At 49.6% G+C, this 18,890-nt stretch overlaps 8 protein-coding genes across 8 annotated transcripts; 3 read left to right on the top strand and 5 right to left on the bottom strand.

Annotated features, from left to right (window-relative positions):
- Positions 1–960: 960 nt before the first annotated feature.
- BBBOND_0311550 (protein kinase domain containing protein, putative) lies at positions 961–2,246 on the top strand (the record flags this gene model as incomplete). Its single annotated transcript, XM_012913984.1, has 2 exons — positions 961–1,329; positions 1,365–2,246. 2 exons carry the CDS (start codon positions 961–963, stop codon positions 2,244–2,246), a joined length of 1,251 nt encoding a protein of 416 aa, XP_012769438.1.
- A 119-nt stretch (positions 2,247–2,365) lies between these two features.
- Positions 2,366–3,297, bottom strand: BBBOND_0311540 (26S proteasome non-ATPase regulatory subunit Nin1/mts3 family protein, putative; the record flags this gene model as incomplete). The annotated part of the gene is made up of 4 exons (XM_012913983.1): positions 2,366–2,505; positions 2,543–2,591; positions 2,627–2,974; positions 3,013–3,297. 4 exons carry the CDS (start codon positions 3,295–3,297, stop codon positions 2,366–2,368), a joined length of 822 nt encoding a protein of 273 aa, XP_012769437.1.
- A 365-nt stretch (positions 3,298–3,662) lies between these two features.
- Positions 3,663–5,709, bottom strand: BBBOND_0311530 (ZN/RING FINGER PROTEIN 2 domain containing protein, putative; the record flags this gene model as incomplete). Its single annotated transcript, XM_012913982.1, has 2 exons — positions 3,663–3,777; positions 3,815–5,709. 2 exons carry the CDS (start codon positions 5,707–5,709, stop codon positions 3,663–3,665), a joined length of 2,010 nt encoding a protein of 669 aa, XP_012769436.1.
- An 11-nt stretch (positions 5,710–5,720) lies between these two features.
- BBBOND_0311520 (hypothetical protein, conserved) lies at positions 5,721–6,232 on the bottom strand (the record flags this gene model as incomplete). Its single annotated transcript, XM_012913981.1, has 3 exons — positions 5,721–5,967; positions 6,014–6,155; positions 6,229–6,232. The coding sequence occupies 3 exons, from the start codon at positions 6,230–6,232 to the stop codon at positions 5,721–5,723; spliced, it is 393 nt and encodes a 130-aa protein (XP_012769435.1).
- A 399-nt stretch (positions 6,233–6,631) lies between these two features.
- On the bottom strand, positions 6,632–7,567 carry BBBOND_0311510 (Protein transport protein SEC13; the record flags this gene model as incomplete). The annotated part of the gene is made up of 1 exon (XM_012913980.1): positions 6,632–7,567. The coding sequence occupies one exon, from the start codon at positions 7,565–7,567 to the stop codon at positions 6,632–6,634; it is 936 nt and encodes a 311-aa protein (XP_012769434.1).
- A 297-nt stretch (positions 7,568–7,864) lies between these two features.
- BBBOND_0311500 (hypothetical protein, conserved) lies at positions 7,865–9,005 on the top strand (the record flags this gene model as incomplete). Its single annotated transcript, XM_012913979.1, has 2 exons — positions 7,865–7,883; positions 7,957–9,005. 2 exons carry the CDS (start codon positions 7,865–7,867, stop codon positions 9,003–9,005), a joined length of 1,068 nt encoding a protein of 355 aa, XP_012769433.1.
- Positions 9,006–9,931: 926 nt separating this feature from the next.
- Positions 9,932–12,793, bottom strand: BBBOND_0311490 (hypothetical protein; the record flags this gene model as incomplete). Its single annotated transcript, XM_012913978.1, has 1 exon — positions 9,932–12,793. The coding sequence occupies one exon, from the start codon at positions 12,791–12,793 to the stop codon at positions 9,932–9,934; it is 2,862 nt and encodes a 953-aa protein (XP_012769432.1).
- A 1,678-nt stretch (positions 12,794–14,471) lies between these two features.
- On the top strand, positions 14,472–17,396 carry BBBOND_0311480 (hypothetical protein; the record flags this gene model as incomplete). The annotated part of the gene is made up of 1 exon (XM_012913977.1): positions 14,472–17,396. The coding sequence occupies one exon, from the start codon at positions 14,472–14,474 to the stop codon at positions 17,394–17,396; it is 2,925 nt and encodes a 974-aa protein (XP_012769431.1).
- Between the last annotated feature and the right edge of the window lie 1,494 nt (positions 17,397–18,890).

The raw sequence follows: 18,890 nt of genomic DNA, 5'->3' as shown, positions 1-18,890 counted from the left end.
ACGGCAAACGCGTCAAACACGCCAAGAATAGCACACCCACATACGTGTGCAACTACTACGTGACCAGGCTGATGAGCTCGGCTGCAAACGGGAGCGAAAACCGACCACACCTCCGACGGGCCGTGGCACGGGTTGCGTGGCAACCGGGAGACCCAATTGCGTAGATGCTACACTGGTGCGCGAGATACATACTTAACTACGGACTGTTGCGCGTATAGAGGCGGCCACTGGCTCCGTTACAGCTAGTCAAGGCAGCTGAGCGATGTGCCGCACCGCGCGCGAGGTGTATCGGCGGGAAGCAATAACTCCGGCGCGAACACAATCGTGAAACGGCCTGTCACATACCATTCTAGACCATTCGTATGCGATGGTACCACGGCGCCACGTGGAGCCCAAAGTGCTACGGCGACGTAGCTGGACAATCGCCGCGCCGTCTGAGGTTTCCCAACTAGCGGTTACACAGCTGCGCACAGCGCTAGCGGGGTGTGTTGCGTAACGTGGGAGGTTCCCGGCGTAGAAACGGATGGCGTATGGCTAGCCCAGACACCAGTCGTGCTGATGCCACCACAAACTATCGCGCGAACGCCTCACCAGCTGCCACGAATGTGCCAGTAACAAATCCACACCGCACCTTGAACGAACTCACAATTACAATTGAGCGCACGGCAGCACGGCAAACCTATGTCTTGCTCGCCAGCTCCGACGTCAATGTGCGGGGCAACCGCCGAGAGGGACTAGTGGCGACGAGCCGCCTAACCGTCGAGGAGCACCGCAGAGGGCGAAGACGATCCCGAAGGCTGTCGCTGCGCGCCACCGAAAACAGGATTCCACGGACAAGAGCACGGACACACGGCAAGCCGCCTCGTCCAAGCGCGGCGCGCCGCGAAATTCAACGAAATCGCCGGCCTAATATAAGCGATGTCAGCTGCTCGTGAGGACTTAATTGGAAACGCGGGAGCAATGCGTCAGCCGGCCGCCGGGCGGTACGGCGAGTCGGAGGATGCGGATGCCCGCGCAGTCCTATACCGCCAACACCAAAACGCAATGTACCAGCAACGATGCGTTTCATACAACCGTCCAGCGCAGCAATTGAAAGATGAGACGGGCCAAAATTGGAACCAGGTGCCGGAGGTTGAGCGCGCTCATGGGATCCCAGACGGACGTGAAATGGCGCAGGGCGTGCAAGCTGCGAGGGCAACAGATCCGCAGGTCAACCCTGAGGACAAGTACCAGGTCGAGCGGATGATTGGCAACGGGTCTTTCGGCGTGGTGCACGAGGCCGTGCAGAAGGAAACGGGCAAGCGAGTGGCCATCAAGAAGGTGCTGCAGGTAGGTCACGGCCCTCTGTTGACATAGCGACGCAGGACCCGCGCTACAAGAACAGAGAACTCGGAATCATGCTAGAGCTCTCACACCCCAATATCGTCTTCCTCTTCGACTACTTCTACACGGAGTCGGTCAGGGAGCAGGAAAGACAGCGCTACCTCAACCTGGTCATGGAATTCGTGCCCGGCACCGTGCACAGGGTCATGCGCTCATACTTCAAAAAGTACAGCCAGATGCCGCTCAAACTCATCAAGATCTACGCTTTCCAGCTGTGCAGGGCGCTGGGCTACCTGCACTCCATGGGGGTGTGCCACCGCGACCTCAAGCCACACAACCTCCTGGTGGACCTACAGACCAATGTGCTCAAACTCTGCGATTTCGGCTCCGCAAAGAAGCTGATGCCCGGGGAGTGGAGCGTGGCATACATCTGCTCCAGGTTTTACAGGGCGCCGGAGCTCATGTTGGGCGCGAACGAGTACACCACCGCCATTGACATCTGGTCAATCGGATGCGTAATCGGCGAGCTCCTTATGGGAAAGCCAATGTTCGCTGGCGACACTTCGGTGGACCAGCTGGTCAAGATCATCCAAGTGCTGGGGACGCCTACCATCGAACAGATGCACGCGATGAACCCCAATTACACGAATGTCACGTTCCCGAACATACGGGCAGCAGATCTATCGCGGGTATTCCCAAGGAACACGCCGGCAGTGGCTATCGAGTTTGTCACGCTCTTCCTGCGCTACGACCCCAAGGAGCGCATCCAGCCACTCGAGGCGCTCGGCCACAAGTTTTTCGACGAAATCCTGTACGATCCCAGTCCGGAAATTCACGTGCCGGAAAACCTGCTCGACTTTACAAAGCAAGAGCTAGAGCTCATGTCCGACAGCTGCAAACAGAAACTCGGCATCGTGCAGTAAAAATTAGTAGCTAGTGGTAGTTCACGGTAGCAGGCCGCATTAGACGCGGCCTAACTGGGATGTGTAAGCGGCGGGGGCTAAGTGGCACGGCCCCCGCGACAAATCTGGCGGCGATGCGCTCATACGATCTTCTCCAGCTCCTCGATGTAGCCCAGCGAGTACGCCAGCATCTCCTTAGAAGGCACGCTGCCGCGCACGGGCGCCTCGCTGACGAAGCAGACGCGGTCTCCCTCAATGCGCCACTGAACAGCACGTGAATCTGCGTGTGGTGAATGGCCGCTTGCGCGCAAACGCACCGTCCGTCTTCCTGGACTTGTTGTAGTGGTTCATGAAGGACGCAAGTTCCTGAGGAGGGTTACAACAGCGATCGAGTCACCTACGTTCACGTCACGCAGTTTCAGCATCGCAGCTGCATCCGCCATGCCCAAGCTGGGGTACGCGATCTCCATCGCAGCCGCGATCTTGTTCCGCGCGGTGTCGGCCAGCTTGTCCGCCAACGACCAGTAGTAGGCGGAGGGCGCCGTCTGCCGCACGTCAATCAGCCGGGTCAGCTTGCCCTCCATCATGCTGCGCTCCAGCTCCACCACGTACTGGATGTTACGGCTGGCGCGAATGTCGGCCGGCAGAAGCTCCAGCAGCATGTAAAAGTCACCGATGCGATTCTCCGTCAGCAGGTGCAGCATACGGAGGCCCAGGACCACGTCCGTACGCTCGCTACGCTGGACGACCTAAGAACGAGTCAAGCGAATCCACGACACCCACGCACCCCTGTGTAGTCGAAGTAAAACGGATGAAGATACGAGTAGTAGCAGTCGAAGCTACCCACGTCGCCGAGCTGCAACGACAGCAAAGCGCCGATCTCGTACGCCTCGCGCGCCAGCGACAGGAAGCGAGCATCGCCGCTGAAGCCCTTGAGATGGCACTGCGTCAGCCGCTCCTTGATCTTGTTCAAGATGCCAGCACATGGCGCCACGGCGCGGGGGTCGGAGGAGGCCTCCGAAAACGCGCCCTGCAGATCAGCGACGAGCTTTTCTATATCGTCCGTTGACATCGTTTATTATTCAAGTGGAAGGGGCATCTCAGCGGCCACGGAACCCACGCAACCGGTACACAACGGTGGGAGGAAGCCACATAAGCTAAGCACCGGGCAACAGGCAAAATTACAATCTCAGTGAGACCCAAGCGACTTTAAACTAATTGTAACGTCTTATAACTGAATGTAAGGGCGTTTAACGGCGAAATCTTGCCGGAAAAGGTGTGTCTTGGCCCTGCCTCCGGGCGTACACACCCGGAAGGCCGACGGCGTGACCGATTGGAAACGGAACTGGATAAGTCATATAATTATCCCCTGTTCGCACATGTCTATCGGCTAGTTTGTGTAGATGTGGCAAACAGGTAGGGCGGGGCTGCAGATCACTACGTTATAGGCGGAAGTGTCTGCCTGCAATTCGGGCACTCGAGCTTTATTGACGCCCACTCCTTCAGGCAGCGGCTGTGGAAGAGGTGGTTGCACGGCGTGATGCTCCAATCTCTGCGCGCTATGTGGCCAAAATGAACCAATAACTCACCGTTTAGAATGCACGATGCTGTACATACAAATCACGCACTCCTGAGGGTCGTCCTGCATAAGCTGCGACCACGGGCGCACATACGTGTATATTTGCGGCAGAATCGACCACGAGGCGAAGCACCTAGCACCATTGAGACGCTGGAGGGACATGAGGATCAGCTGAAGGCAGATCACCAGCATAATGTACGCCCCGACCGTACGGTTCGTGCGCGCGGAGTCAAGCGCAAACACGTCGTACGTGAATGCGCTGTCCTTGAGCATGAACAGGTAATACGGCAGGTACATGCGGCAGAGCGAAAGCGCAACGATCGACCAGAAGCTGAAAGAGGTGCAATGTCCACGCCACGCATCCAGCAGAATCTGAGGCACCCAACACAAATAGGTCACAATGAGGACCCACGGACTCTCCACGTAGTAAAAGTACCACAGCAGTGCTTTTAGGAACAGGAAGCTGAAATAGTAACGATAAAAAAGCGAGAACCGCTTCTGAGTAGCCTCCCAACCCTCACGGATCTGCTCTGCATGGTTGGCGCGCCAGATCAACACCAGGAAGGTGTGGTCTACGATGCCTATCAAAAACAGCTTCATGAGGAACATGAAACAAAAACTCGTCACATTCTTCCAAAACACGCCGCGGTGGAACACCAGCATGAAAATCTCAAGCCAATCCTGGTACGAATACATGGTGAAGGCAATGATGCTCATCGTCTGACCCTGGGCACCCTCATCCACCTTGCGCACTTGCTTCAACAAAACGTAGGTCTCGATCATTATTTTGATTAAGAAGACAGTCGAAAAGTTATACGCCATACTGTCCATGTAAGACATGTCGCGCTCCTTTCCGTTAAATTTTATGGTCACACCACAATCCGTGCTCTTCAGCGTTCCGTTTATCGTGTCAAACAGCATTGAATCAGATTCCACTTTACTGGCGTCCCCTGATGAGTGAGTTGAGACTGGAATGGATGACGAATCTGACACTTCCTCCGCTACACTGGAGGTTGGTGGAGTGGGCTCACCGTACAACGCGTTAAAAATGTTGAACCTCGAAGAGTCGTATTTAGATATGTGCTCTAAGTCTTTCAGAAGGAAACGGCGGATATTCAAAATGTAAAGCTCATCCAAACGGCGCAAAGAAACCTGGTTCAGGCGGGGTATGGGCTGGCGAATAAACGTGTTGAACGAGCATACCGCACCGGAAGCCTTGCCAAAATACTCATTCCAATAGTCCACCTTCAAAGCTTCCGCAGGCCAGTATTCTTTCAACGGAGCTCGCGACGTAAAAGGGCCCATCACGGCCGACATCCCCGACATGTATAACGAGTCAATCCTGCCCGTTGATTCCAAGCCGGAGAATCCCATGTAGACGCGGCGCTCATTTTTGAAACTGTTAGCACCATACCGAGAAGAATTCCCCATGCTAAAGCGACTGCCTTCGGGTAGCTCCAAGCAGAGCAACACAAACATCTTCGTGAAAGAGTCAAAAATCATGCTTCGGAATATAACAGAAGCGTGCATCACACCTTTACGACATTCCGCTGGATGCTCTACCACGCGCCCGTCTGCTGTCTTGAACTTCCGCGCGGCCTCGCATATTTCATACTCGCCGGTATAGTAGGTGCCGTACACTCCCATGTTATCCGAAATCTGTACCTCGTCAACGTCCGATGTGTCCCGGCTCATGGAATCGTAACTTAACAACACGTTGAAAGCCAGTATGGCCCCTATAATTGAGAGCAAAGAAATGCAAACAAACACTCTGCGGTACCTCTCTGGTATATCGTCATCGTCTCCACCGCTACCCGTGCCTTGGGTAGTTGTACTTGTACCACCTCTCCGTAAGATGGAGTCTATCAGGCTAGTGGACCTGATGCTTCCTGCGTTCGACGCCATTTTCGGTTAGATCATATCCGCCGATAACGAGGTGCCTTGCGGGGCTGAAAACTAACTCCCAAATACGAACTAAGCACCGACAACTGCTGGTCGTTTAGCTTAGCAGAGCCATTCTCCACATTGTGAATGTGAGTAGACGTCACTACGAGCTGCATTAACAGAGCGCATTGGCAACTACCTGGAACCGAAGCCTCAGCCGACGACGATTGCAGATTCAGTATTCTCGCCAATGTACCGCGCCTTAGGAACTTCCACCACCTGATAACATAAGATAACGCCGCATATTAGCAGAAATAGCACTTACCTACAGCATTCGAGCGCGGATCCCACGGTATCAAAATGCTTTACACTGAAGCCCTTGTTTGGCCGCGGCTGACCGCGGCTGCCAATACGAAGGTGAGTAGATCCGCACCACTGCTTTGTTATGCGACCGAAATGGGTGTAAACTGTGAAAAGATGAATACGTGCCAGAGATGGATCAAGCGACGAAATACAGCGCCAACAGAGCTCGCAACTGACCCATAGCCAACGATAGCAGCGATGCTACACTGAAAGCTAACGATGTTACACCGAAGTTTCGATTGACAGAAAATTGCTGTACTTGGCTCCCTGGTTTCGTAACCGCGACATGAACGGTAGGATATCCCAGGAAGGTTAAGGCGACGAGAAACGCGTCAGATGATCATTAACGCAGCAATAGAACACAATAACATGCCATAAGGTGATTCCGCAGAACAAACAAATTTTAATTGAAAGCCGTAAACATCATGCACACCGCACTACTACTGTACACATTCGACATCACCAAAGCTTCCAAATGCTATGAATTATATAGGTGCAACCATCACAGATACAGCGTTCGTTGTCTTAAAATTAGATAGTTCCGATTGAATGATGTGCGTGTGTGTCGGAGCGGTGGTTGTTATTCGGTGGAAGCCTGGAGCGCGGTGGAGAGCTCGTACGCGCCACGGTCGTCGGCGCGGTACACGAAGCACTCGTTGTCGCACGAGACCACCAGGCGCTCGTTGCTGAATGACGCGGAGACATTCGCGGACGCGCGAGGAAGGCCAACGCGCTGGCACTCAGACCACTCGGGCCCACCGCCGAACAACAACAAATTGCCACCAGTGCCAACCGCCAAGCGGTCGCCGCTCTTGTTCCAGCACAGGCACTTCACCTGAGTAAGGCTCTTGGACTCGCACTCCAGAGGCAACGTCTTCAGCAGCTGGAACTTGCGATCGACCAGTTGCCAAACCTTCACGCAGCCGTCGCTGCCACCGCTGGCAAGCTGACACGAACGCCCAGCACTGCCACCAGACAACACACTGTCGTTACCGGCGAAGCAAACGCTGCTCACACCGCCGCAGTGGGCCTGGAACTCAACGCACTCAAACGATCCCTCACAAAAGATCACGCCGATGCTGCCGCCGGGCGAACCAACGGCGCACAGCAGCTCGCCCTTCGGTGACACGCCCACACTCATACAACTTATCGACTTCTGCACATCGCGCTTCTCCTGGTACAACGACAGCTGCCACACTCCCGCTGACGGCGCATGCTGGTAGAACGAAATGGAGTTGTCGCTCAATGCCACCAACAGCACCCTCCCAAATTGGGGAGGAGCCCAGCACAACAACACAGGATCGCAACGAGTGCTCACGCTGCTCACCACGCGGAAGCTGCCGGAGTCATCGGCAGACACATCCTTCTCCAAAATCACCACCTCAGAGCCATTCTGCGATCGACACCCAGCTGCCACGTATTTGCAGTAATGGTCGTACTGAAGGTCGAGCAGATGCACATTCTTCTGCAGAACCTGGCTCAGATTCACTGAAAGGGAGCTGGCCAATGCGCTCATCCTGCAACACCAACCAAATCCACTGCACGCAAGCGACACGAAAGGGGTGGACAACAACACTCACAGTGGCGTCACAATACGAACCACGGCGCTACACACACCCACATCTGCACGATTCCCGAACCACGCCGGAATATCAAGTATCGCGTGACTGCGACACGTACGGAGGGCGACGCGAGAGTGACGCCGACTCCCCTCACACATACACCTCAACCACACGAATCCGCCCTTTGCCGCTCCGTAGAAACTGCGCTTAATTTGCCGGAGGTCTCCGACACCGGCAATACACGCTCTCAGATGCCACCGGCACCGCCAGGTTGGTTCGTCACCTTACACATGACATAGGCACACAGTTATCTTAACTTTTACGCCGCTAACAGTATATACAGGTATTCGTCAGCGTGCTGTCTATTCGGAGCTGCTGGTGAGCACTGGGCTGCTTTTCGAGAGACGCCACAAGGCGCGTCAACTGGCTGACCTCGCGCAACTTCACCTCCAGGCCAAGTGCTATCTAGACAGATGGGTAAATAGTGAACAAGAGGCTCGTGAGGTGGAAGTCACGCTAGAAGACGAAGGTGAGCAATCTCCGGGGATATCGGACGTCCCGGGTGATGATTTGAACGTTGGAGGACCGGTGATCCGATCCGTTGCGAGCGACGCGGCCTATACATCAGAAGATAATTGGAACGTCTACCATCGTACTGGAACAAAGGTGTATTTAACAAAGACCAATAATTTGAATTACGAAGCCACTGGATACAGTCTACAGAGTGACTTTGCAGACACTGATTGTATCGACACTCCGACGCAATTAGCAGCCTCTTCGTCAGTGGATAGCATTGTGCAAGTGTATTCAGTGGCTACAGCCGCATCTGGTGATACTGTTGTAAGCATCTGCGGAGAGGAAAACACAGTTGTCGGAGCGTCTGCGGAAACCCATGCTGCAGAGAATAAAGAGCGTTATCCGAATCGTACTGTGGCAAAAATCATCTGGACGTGTTGTTTCTTAACACAGATTATAGTATCCGCAGTGATAGTTGCATCCCTACATTTGTCGAATAGGTGGAACTGGCACGAAAAATTCAGGAGCTTCCACATCGTATATCCGTTTGTTACATACTTCAGCACGCGCGTGATAGCACAAACCGCAATCGATTGGGCCCTGACAAGGTACGTTAGGTCGTACAACACTCCTGCGAAAACGGATACGCGACTGGAATTGTATCACCTGATAAACGGGGCAATTAACAATACATGCCTCGTGCTGGCCGTAGCCGCAGCTTCATTACCGAACATTGCATCCGAGGAGTTAATCGTGTACGCTACGGAGACGAGTGCCTACTTCGGGATTATCGCAGCAATTCTTGCAATTAACCTAATCGCAACTGTGTATCAGTGTTGTTCGAAATACCGGCTTTTACGAGACTTGTCCGCTTGAAATTGACGAATATGAATGTGACTAGCTGTGCGTCAATCGCTGCTCGAGGAGTGAAGAATGCATTTCCATTCTATCTCAACTTCGCCGCTGTGGAATTGCCATCGTATATTCCGAATCAACTGGCGCATCCTGTGCACTGGATCGTCCGAATTCCCGATGAAATGGAGATGCGACGACGAGTATACAAGGCATACAAGAGGCGTGTCTTAGGGTTGCCATCAACAAAAACTCGACGTAAGCACGCTCAGAATTGTAGATGATGCTACGTACTGTTAAAACCTAATATCTAGTTTGTATTCTCTGTATCTATATGTTCGTGATTGGGCACTCCCGCAGAAAGATAATGTACGGGAACTGTGGTTTGGCTGTCAACGCAGAGACGTGCGAAAGCGTTGCCAAAGTAGTTTACGCGATGGCGGCGTTCAAGGGCAGTCGATAATATATTATACTGCTCATCCGCTAACTGTCATTGTGATGTTAGACTTTATTGAGTGCATCAAACGAAAGTTTTACATAGAGGTGAAGACGGTCTTACAAGCCAAGCGACAGTTGAATGGAACCCAGCGCTACGAACATCCAGTGATCAACAACTCTACCGAAATGTTCCCAATAGGCAGCACGAATATTTCAAAGTGTAATTCGCCTAAACGAAATAAATGCCCGCATGTATGACATGTTACGATCGTCAACGGACCGACATGGAACCCGCAAAATCAGAAACGGGCACCAGGCAAGTAGCAACACAGCTCACTATAATCTGGTTAGTGGCATTAAGGCAAATGTGTTAACACAATGAAATGTTCATTTCAAGACATACAAGCATGTAGTCTCCTAAACGGTCACTTCTTCTGACACCATCAGACACCAACATAAACGATGACAATTAAAGTCTCTACTTGCCAAACGAGTTAACGAGTTTAATCTACTCATTCCTTGCAGTAGTAATTCTCGATTTGGATGGTGGAGAGGACGATGCCTTTGACGGTGACGCAGCGGCATTCAAGTGGCGGAGATTGGCGCAGCTTTTCCCCATGTCCTGAGAGTTTACTGAACGAATATAGTAAGACAAAGTGATTGGAATGTGACGCTACCAAAGAATGGCTGAAGTCGTTTATGTTCTGGACGCTGCCGTTTACTAACATTTGGTGGAAGCAGTTGGGTGGGTCCAGGACGTACGGCACTGGGCAGTAGAACGCTGCTTCCTTAGCAGCCTGAATGTCAATCTTGCAACCGATTTCTCTTCCGTCGGCGTCGTATATTTTGGGTGTCTCGGGCTTGAACAATCCAGCAGACTCGTAGGTAACACCGCACCCTTGCATATACGGGTCGGTGGTTTCGACGTGAATATCCACGACGTGCCACTTATATCGTTGTGATGATTCGATTCTGCGTGCATTGCGCTGTCCATCGTCGTCTGAAGTTAACGCATCATTTGCGACTACGGAAAAATCAGATTGTTGTGGTGTCTTAACACAGACAAATGTCATGGGCACGTAGTGCGTATGAAGTGGATCTCTAGATATAACCACGGCTTGTCTTTGCGATCTAATGCCCAACTCGTAATTTGTTGGCGTGGTAATGATAGCAAAGACTTCGAAGCCACCCGGTGTAGTAGCAACTGAATCGCCGTGTGCCGCAAGAACAAGTTCAGGCCCATCCGGAGTCTGTTTTGTTGTATAATGATGATTGTTATACGACGATGGCAACCACATCGGTCGTATGTTAGCGCCATTCACGCCTTGTTGCGCACCAGGTGCAACACTACAGCGTATGAACAACGCTTTGCCTCCTCGCAGAGTAATTACTTTATGAGATACGTTGTTTAACACCAAATAGTCGCGTGATGTGGGCAACCCGCCAGTTAATCCAATCGCATGCCAATACAGTAACCTATGAGGTTGTGAAATGTTGACCACCTCTCCATCATTTACTGTGTACCTACGCGACTCATACTTGTTTGTCTCCAAAATAAGCCTGGACTTTTCGTAGCCACTTTGGTCGACACATATGCAGCCAATACTGGCGGGGGGGGTTTTGTCTGTGAAACCTAACGTTTGAAAGCCTAGGATACGGACGACCGTCGCGTGCTGCACAGACTTAGGCAATGGCACAACACCGTTCGAGTGGAAATCATATACCGTGGAGTCACAGTTTGCTGGCAAAAGCTCCTCATCGGGCTTGCACTGGATACCAGCCCATGAAATAACCAGCGTTGAATAGGACGTGCATTCGTACGTTTCTCCGATACCGTTACCCCACCGTTTAGCTGAACAAAACAATTTGCTAATGCTGGGTGCGAATAGGTTTTGTGGCCCACGATCGCAACCAACAGCATGGTAGTGATGCGTGAAGGCAAATGCAACATTGATGGTAGCGCTTATACTTTCTTGAATGTTCACGTTTCTTGATCTTACTGTCAAATGGTATAAGAATGAGTTCGATCCTCCTTTTAACGCCAGAGGTCTGCCCATATTATACTTCAGCTTCACCTCCCCTCTACTTATTTGGGAAACATCCAACTCGAGCGCATCACCAACAAGGCTTTCCTGATAAAAAATTTCGTCGTAAGATGCAAGGTCATAAATTGCGTGTAGTTGCCGCAGCGTCATCAGGTCATTCGGCAGGAATTCAGTTTCGAAATCATAGAGAGACATCATTTGTGAGAATGAAACAGTGGGAGAACCGTCAAAAGATTGCCGATAAACCTTCTGTATCGGCACCTTTATGGTCAACGTGCTGCCAGGGTGAAGGACAACCGAACACCAAGGGCCTGGAATAGGGCGAATACGATTGCGAAAAATCATTCTAGTGATGTCACAAGTGTATTCGGTTTTTTGACGGATCTCTATCCTCGCCTTTACCTGGCCTGTTTCGGAATCGACACACCTGCATTCGCCTGTAAAGGGCGGTAATGCTAATTGATCAAAATATTGCGCCACCACCCAAGGCCTATGGTCATCAAAATGCCAATATTTATGTGGTGAGGGAGCAGTTACAGTGTAACCATTCTTGTCCAGGAGTGATTTCATGCAATTCTCAGGTTGAATGCGACCTTCGCAAACAAATCCTATCGGTAAGCTTGACATCGGATCCGCCACACATGAACGGGTGCCAGTAAAGCTATCCTCGGTAACCACGTTGTCCGGTGAAAAAAGTGGTGAGGCGCGGCTGCCGCAGCCTTGAAGAGGTAGGTGCGAACGTCCTATGTTCACGAAAAATACACCTAAACCCTTCCTTATTTCTTTTAGTTCTTCGACTAGTGGTGCCGATGAGTTCCACGGAAGCAAGTCCATGTGGTAGGTGTCTTTGAGACCGTAAATGTGACGCTGCATCGTATCGCTCAATACTAAATCTCTGGGGCCGCAAATGAATATAAGACGGCGTTCAGTAAGGATAAACAATTCATGAGATGGGAAGTTGAAGTAAAGTTCCGTTTGCGACCGATTTGACTCCACCGATATAAATGAAGCTTGTTTTTCTGTAATCACTATATCCGAAAGATCTCGAGAACGTAAACTGCCGTTATCATTAACGTATGTTTTGATATGAGGATGCCCATCGGTCGTTGGTTGAGGATGCCAAACATATTCGGTGTTGTCGTTGATTCGGCGAGGGCACGTTGCAATTGCATCCTCCATTGTGTCGGTATCCATATGACACATAACAAGCGCATGGCTCCCAAGTGGTTCTTCTGGATCTGATAAGTCACAAAGAAGTGCGTCAAGGCAGCCAATCCAATGCATCCATATTGCGCAGTACAACAGGGACACCATTCTAAGTTTCACCATTGTTATTGATTTGTCATCAAAAGATCAATAAATAGGTGCAAAAATACAAAAAGGTAATGCCAAAAGATCCATTTCATAGATGGATGACATTTTAGGAAAAAATATATTCTATAAGATGCGTTGTGAAAATAAAAGCCACTTAAACCCCATAGCTGCAGCTAGCTGTCAGGTTCTCGAGGAAAATTCCTTTGTAGACACAATCTAAATAGCCAATACATCAGCCGGTCAGGTGTTATAATCAGTGCACCTTATCATGCTGGCTAAGAAGTTATTGATTATTAGAACACAAAACATTAGTCCAAGAGGAATCATTCCTGAGCCTGTCGACAGTAATCAACACAGAACATATGGCGGCATAATAATCGGTATACAATAGCACAGCCGTGGGAATTAATGTGATCCTTTGTGTTTTTTATGTAAAATAAGTTTTTACAAGAGGATGGAAAAATTGGGGCTGGTGGAGGATTTGAAGTGCTGAGAATTCACCTAGAGGGCAATGTTCAAGGTGGCAATTTATGTGACAAATGATATTTAACGGAGCCACATATGAGCTTGTAGATGAAAGAGGCGCAAATATAGAGTGGATGGCGCCAGTTACGATCAACAATAGACCAACGTGGAAACCGCAACCAATAGCAGCGTGAGGCGATAGCCCCGAGTAGCCGAAACTCGGCCCTAATCAAGTAATCACATGGCACACTATAAGATGAAAAAACATAATAATGTGCAACCGCTGATAATATTGGCAGTGTAGCGAACTTACAAAGCTACTATGGTGAGGCCTCTCAATAAACCACTATGAAAAGGTGTATAAGACGAAGCATTAATAACTATTTAGACTTCTATAAGATTCTGAACATGAACGTCATTTTTATTTACCTCGATCAACTGGTGCATATAAAATCCGCTCACTCGGTTTTTGTCTATTGTGACAAGTAGATTCTATTGACACGCCACTACTGTATCGTCTACCGGCATTACGTGTCAGTGAATTCAGGTATTGGTTCCATTTACCACTCCGTCCAGTTGCCTGTCACATGAGGTGCCATGCGGGATGTCACCCATGCTGCCTGGGTACAAGCCTCTTTCCCTACATCGTACTATACTCTAAGTGTGATAGTCGTAATTGCACACTACATTGTCGAAAACTTTTTCAGTCAACTGAACACTTTCCTTTGGGGATAATGCACCTACACCTCGTACATTGTCCTTTTGTGCACCAGTTTCACATTATTAATCTGGATTCGTAGCAACGTGGTCTGTAATTCTATCCGTATGATGTCGCTTATCTGAAACTATTACATCCGTTAGTTTGTTTTCAGTAGCTGGCATGGAGGAAACTCCTTGCCTGGCACACTGAGGATGCCTCGGTGTTAAACTTCTGAGGTTACTTTAAGCAACACAATATTTAACACAATCAGAACACAATGTCGCTCATCACATTTATCCGCTTAATTACATTATTATCGCGTTTGGAGTGGTGGAGGAAAATTCTTCGGTGAGCATCCAGACAGCTGCTGTGAGCCATGTAGAATCATTGCGCTTATATGCAACAAATGAAACCTTTTTCGAACCTAATGGGTACATTATATCCTATTAATGTTGTTGCCATAACCTTAGCTTCATTAAGCGGTCGATAGTATAGTTTGTGGCACGCATCGCAACACCGTCAATCACAATGGACGTATCTAGAGTGAGGGGCCTTGTCTTGATGCTATGCGCAACATGGCTACAGTACGTTAGATGTATTGATCTAATGCGTTGTGATTTCGGAGATCCGGATGATCTGCTCATCAACAATGCTCTCGTGATGTGCCACATGGATATTGATGACTTTTCTTCTGCAGTTGTGACCTGTCCTCGGCGACTTAACAACATCGAGTATACTTTACATCCGCAACCGTACACGTATGAATACTCTCATCTCAAAACATATGTTAGTGATGAAGGTACTTTTCGTTCTGTTGCGCTTTCGGAGGTGTTCTTAACCGAATCGCCAGTGACATTGGCTTCGATGGGATCTGACGAATTGCACACGGCGCTTATAATAGATATACCTAATGATCAGTTGTTTGCAATGACAGAGCGCCGCTGGATATTCATATGCGGCCCGCGAGACCTGACTCTGAGCGATACGCTGCAACGTCACCTGGACCGCCTGAATGGTACGATAGAAATCCACGACATTCCTTGGAACCCACCAACATCACTGTCAGATGAAATATCTAAGATGGGGCATGCATTGGGTGTGTTCATCTTGTACGGTGAACGCACATATTCACGTCTTCAAGGCTGTGGTAGCCGCCCTTCACCACTTTTTGCTCCGGACAATCAAGTTACAGTCGACCCCGTCACTGGAGTGACTTCATGTGTAGTGGATCCTGTGTCTGATGTACCCATTGGATTTCTCTGCGATGGGCTTGTTGAACCTTATGATTGCATGAGATCACTCATTGACCATAATGGAGAAGTTGTGGCTGCCCCCGAGCCGCATCCCTATCGGAATTTTCACCTCCATAGACCTTGGGTAGTAGGCAAATATTTTGATAAATTTGTACTGCCACAATTTGGTGGCGAGTGCAGATGCATAGATCCTGGGACTGGTCAGGTGAAAGCCAAGATAGAGGTCCGTGGGAGAACGGAATACGTCTGTGACATTGCCAGCAAGATATTCCGCCACCGTGTTCAGCCAATACGTGGCCCTTGGTGCTCTGTAGTGTTACACCCGGGCAGCACCTTGACCATCAGATTCCCAATAGAGTCTCCAGGTGCAACCTCAGAAGACGAGTTTGACATGGATATCGACGAGGCTTCCACGTCTGGCCCTCCATCTGAAGACCCTCCCAGATATTTATTCAAAACTGAATTCCTTCCAAACAACTTGACCACGCTTCGGCAACTGAGTACAGCTTACGATACTTATATCTACGAGGAAGTTGGGTATCAAATGGCCCTTGCTGGTGATGCGCTTGAGTTAGATACTTCACAAATGTCCCATGGGGAAGTAAAACTGAAATATCATTCAAGCAAACCTCTCGCATTAAAAGCTGGAACAAACTCATTTCTTTATCATTGGACATTAAACGCTATAAACAACTACATATTTGAAAGGATAGGCGCCGCGGTGAATGTATCCTTCGCACTCACTCATTACTATGATATAGTTGGTTGCGAACAGGGGCCACAGACAGTATTTGATCCCGAGTTGAGTAAGGACTATTGTGCAGTCAAACCGATGGGAAATGGGATAGGACCAATCTATGAATGCGCTTACCAGATTAAGTGTGACGGATGGCAAGTGGGTATTCACTGCCGACCAGGCGAAGAGTTGTTGCCGGATAATTGCGAGTCCACAGGATACGACCTATCATCCAATAAGGTTATGATGCTTCCTGAATCTGTTTGCAATGCGACGACTTATCGTATTCCAGGATTACATGTGTTCGATATTGGCTTAAACGGCGATATCCCTTTCAGTTATGCTTGCGCCTGTGTTGATCAACGTGGATACGAAACGTCTAGGCTTATTTTGAAGTATATGACAAATGAAGTTCACGCATACAAAGTGCGCCATGCATATCAACGGCGCACGTCACTTCCTCACGTATTGATGCCATGGAGGGAAGTCGGTTTGGCAATGGAAGGAGCCACAACACCCGAATATCTTATGATGAGTTATGTACCACAGAGGACGATAAAGATGGAAGTGGGAAGAACGTTGAAGTTGCAATGTGAAAATGATTTTGATACGTTCCACACAATTAATCAACCTCTAAATATTGATGCGAACACTGGCAGAAATAAATTGAAATGGTTCCCTGACAATCCCCAAATTTTTTTTTATGCCTTTTCCCATACGCCAGATGGGCCTAAACTAATGCCTGAAAAATACGAACATTCCATAGCTATGACTGAGGGTGCATTGGAAATCACTTATTCTGAGCAATGGGGGATACCCGGATACCTACAATTGGCTATATCGTCACATCGAGGCGCAATACTAATATCCAAGAATCCAAGAAATGCGAAGGCCGTATCCATGGCATTTGTCTGCGGCAAACGACCTGAACCATCCGATTTGTCCATCATCTCCGATGGCATCACAAATTCAAGCGCATCTGAGCAACCCAATTTTCAGATCATGCGGTTAGGTGAGCGGTACACGTGGCACGTCGTTGAAGTTGCTGTGGAGACGACAGATCCCTACGTGCAAGGCTGCGGTGTTACGTCCTCATCGGATGAGTTGTTCAAGCCTGAGACACCTAAACTCAATGACGCTAACGGACGACGTAAGTTCGGTTGCAAGATAGACCTTCAGGTCGCACACAAGACTGCATTCTACTGCCCGGCTCCTTATGCGCTGGACCCACCCAATTGCTTCGACCAAGTTTATGTAGATGGTGAAGTGAAGAACGTAAGCAATGTCAGCAATTCGTTGGTGAAAGCTTCTTCAAACCACTTTGTTATCCTGCGGTTCGACAGTGAACTCATTGGACCAGGGGAGACCCTGCGCCAGACCCCGCCGTTGGAGTGCCACTGCGTCACTACCAAGGGTGTAGTTCTATCCACCATCCAAATCGAGAACTACTACGCCAAGAAATGAGTAGCTAACAGGTGCAAACTCGTTGGTGAATTATACAAATTTCTTTGCTTTCTTTTGTTGCTGGTTCTGCCTGTGCTGAGACTTATCTCTCCATGGCAACATTGCTTTACGGTATAATGTTGTTATTGCTGCCGATGATTCGGCCGCTTTTCCGCTGTTACCTAAGTCGTGTATGAGTGGCGTAGTACGCCGTTGGCGTAGTTATGAAGTGAAATCTATTTACGTACCGTCACGCTTTTGCTCTACATTTTGCACTACGAAAGTCATAAGATGGGATGCAGTGGCTAGCTCATTTACTCACAAACTGAAATTTCGACAATGCACCTAAAACGTGACAATGAACAGTTGGTGAAGTGTACATATGACTTTCAGTAGTCTACTTTTCTTTAGCAATTACCGGCAGTAAATGTCTAGCCACGTCAGTCAACCGGAGGAATATCCTAAAAAGGTATCGTTATCCGATCATTGTATATACGATGCGCATAATCAAATGATATGTAACGTCGCAGTGAGGCATTCCAACAATTTCAAAGCGTTGGATCCTCGGCACCATCGGACTAAGCCACTAGTTCACCGACAGATGGCATGGTCGGAGGATATCAGACAATGCTTCATAGTGGGAAGCTCAGAATCAGATGATGATGACTAAGATTTGGAAAATGGGGTGAGTGGCGAAAGCCAGTGAAACAGTCTACAAACCTCAGCTCAATATGGCGTGAGAGCAATGTGGTCGGCATGTGAAGAGTTTTCATCACGCAAAGTTCTGTGTTACGATCGAAGCGGTATTGCAAGTATGCTCATTACATGTGGTTAGTGTGGTTATTGAGAAATTTAGCTCGTCAGCTGAAGTGGGCAGTGTCACGTGTATCATGCTGCAATGCTGCTGGAAGGTGAGTGAGGGGGCACGGCGGGCGAGGTTGTCGCTGTAGCAATATCACGCATAGACATAGAACTGCAAAGCATGAACAACGTGCGTAGATTAATGCAGCAATTTATAATATGCACCCCGTTGGGCCAGGGCAAAGTGGGGTAACGTTCGCAATCTCTGGTGGTCATTGGGGTGATGCTAAAATGAGGCACTGGTGTCTACCCAGCCAACAGCGGCACGCTGCATCGTGGGTGCCCTGACGTTCGCAAAACGCATATGTGAGACGGCTTGGCGGCGTCAATGCGGGGTGAGGATAGGCATCCTACCTGCCACCCAAAACCCTCGTGGAGCACGCAGTGCTCTACCCTGCGATCCACCCCTCGCCAGTCAGCTTAAGGTGTTGCCAAATATATCAGCTTATCGTCTGACCTCCTCCTAAGGTAGGTGGAAGGGGTGAGAGTTTCGTCCTTAGTCCGTTGAGGGTGAATGCGGGCGTGTTGTTGGTATCATGACTCACGCCGTTGTCGCTGGCAGTTCACTTAGTAGCGTTTTCACGTAGCGCACTTGACGTTTCCGCATCGATGTCTGAGTATGGCAATACTCACGTGTCCTCATCGGCGCTTTGA

This window comes from Babesia bigemina (genome assembly GCF_000981445.1).
Source record: "Babesia bigemina genome assembly Bbig001, chromosome : III".
In the NCBI taxonomy this organism is placed as follows: Eukaryota; Apicomplexa; class Aconoidasida; order Piroplasmida; family Babesiidae; genus Babesia; species Babesia bigemina.
This window is presented reverse-complemented; position numbering and strand designations above follow the sequence as displayed.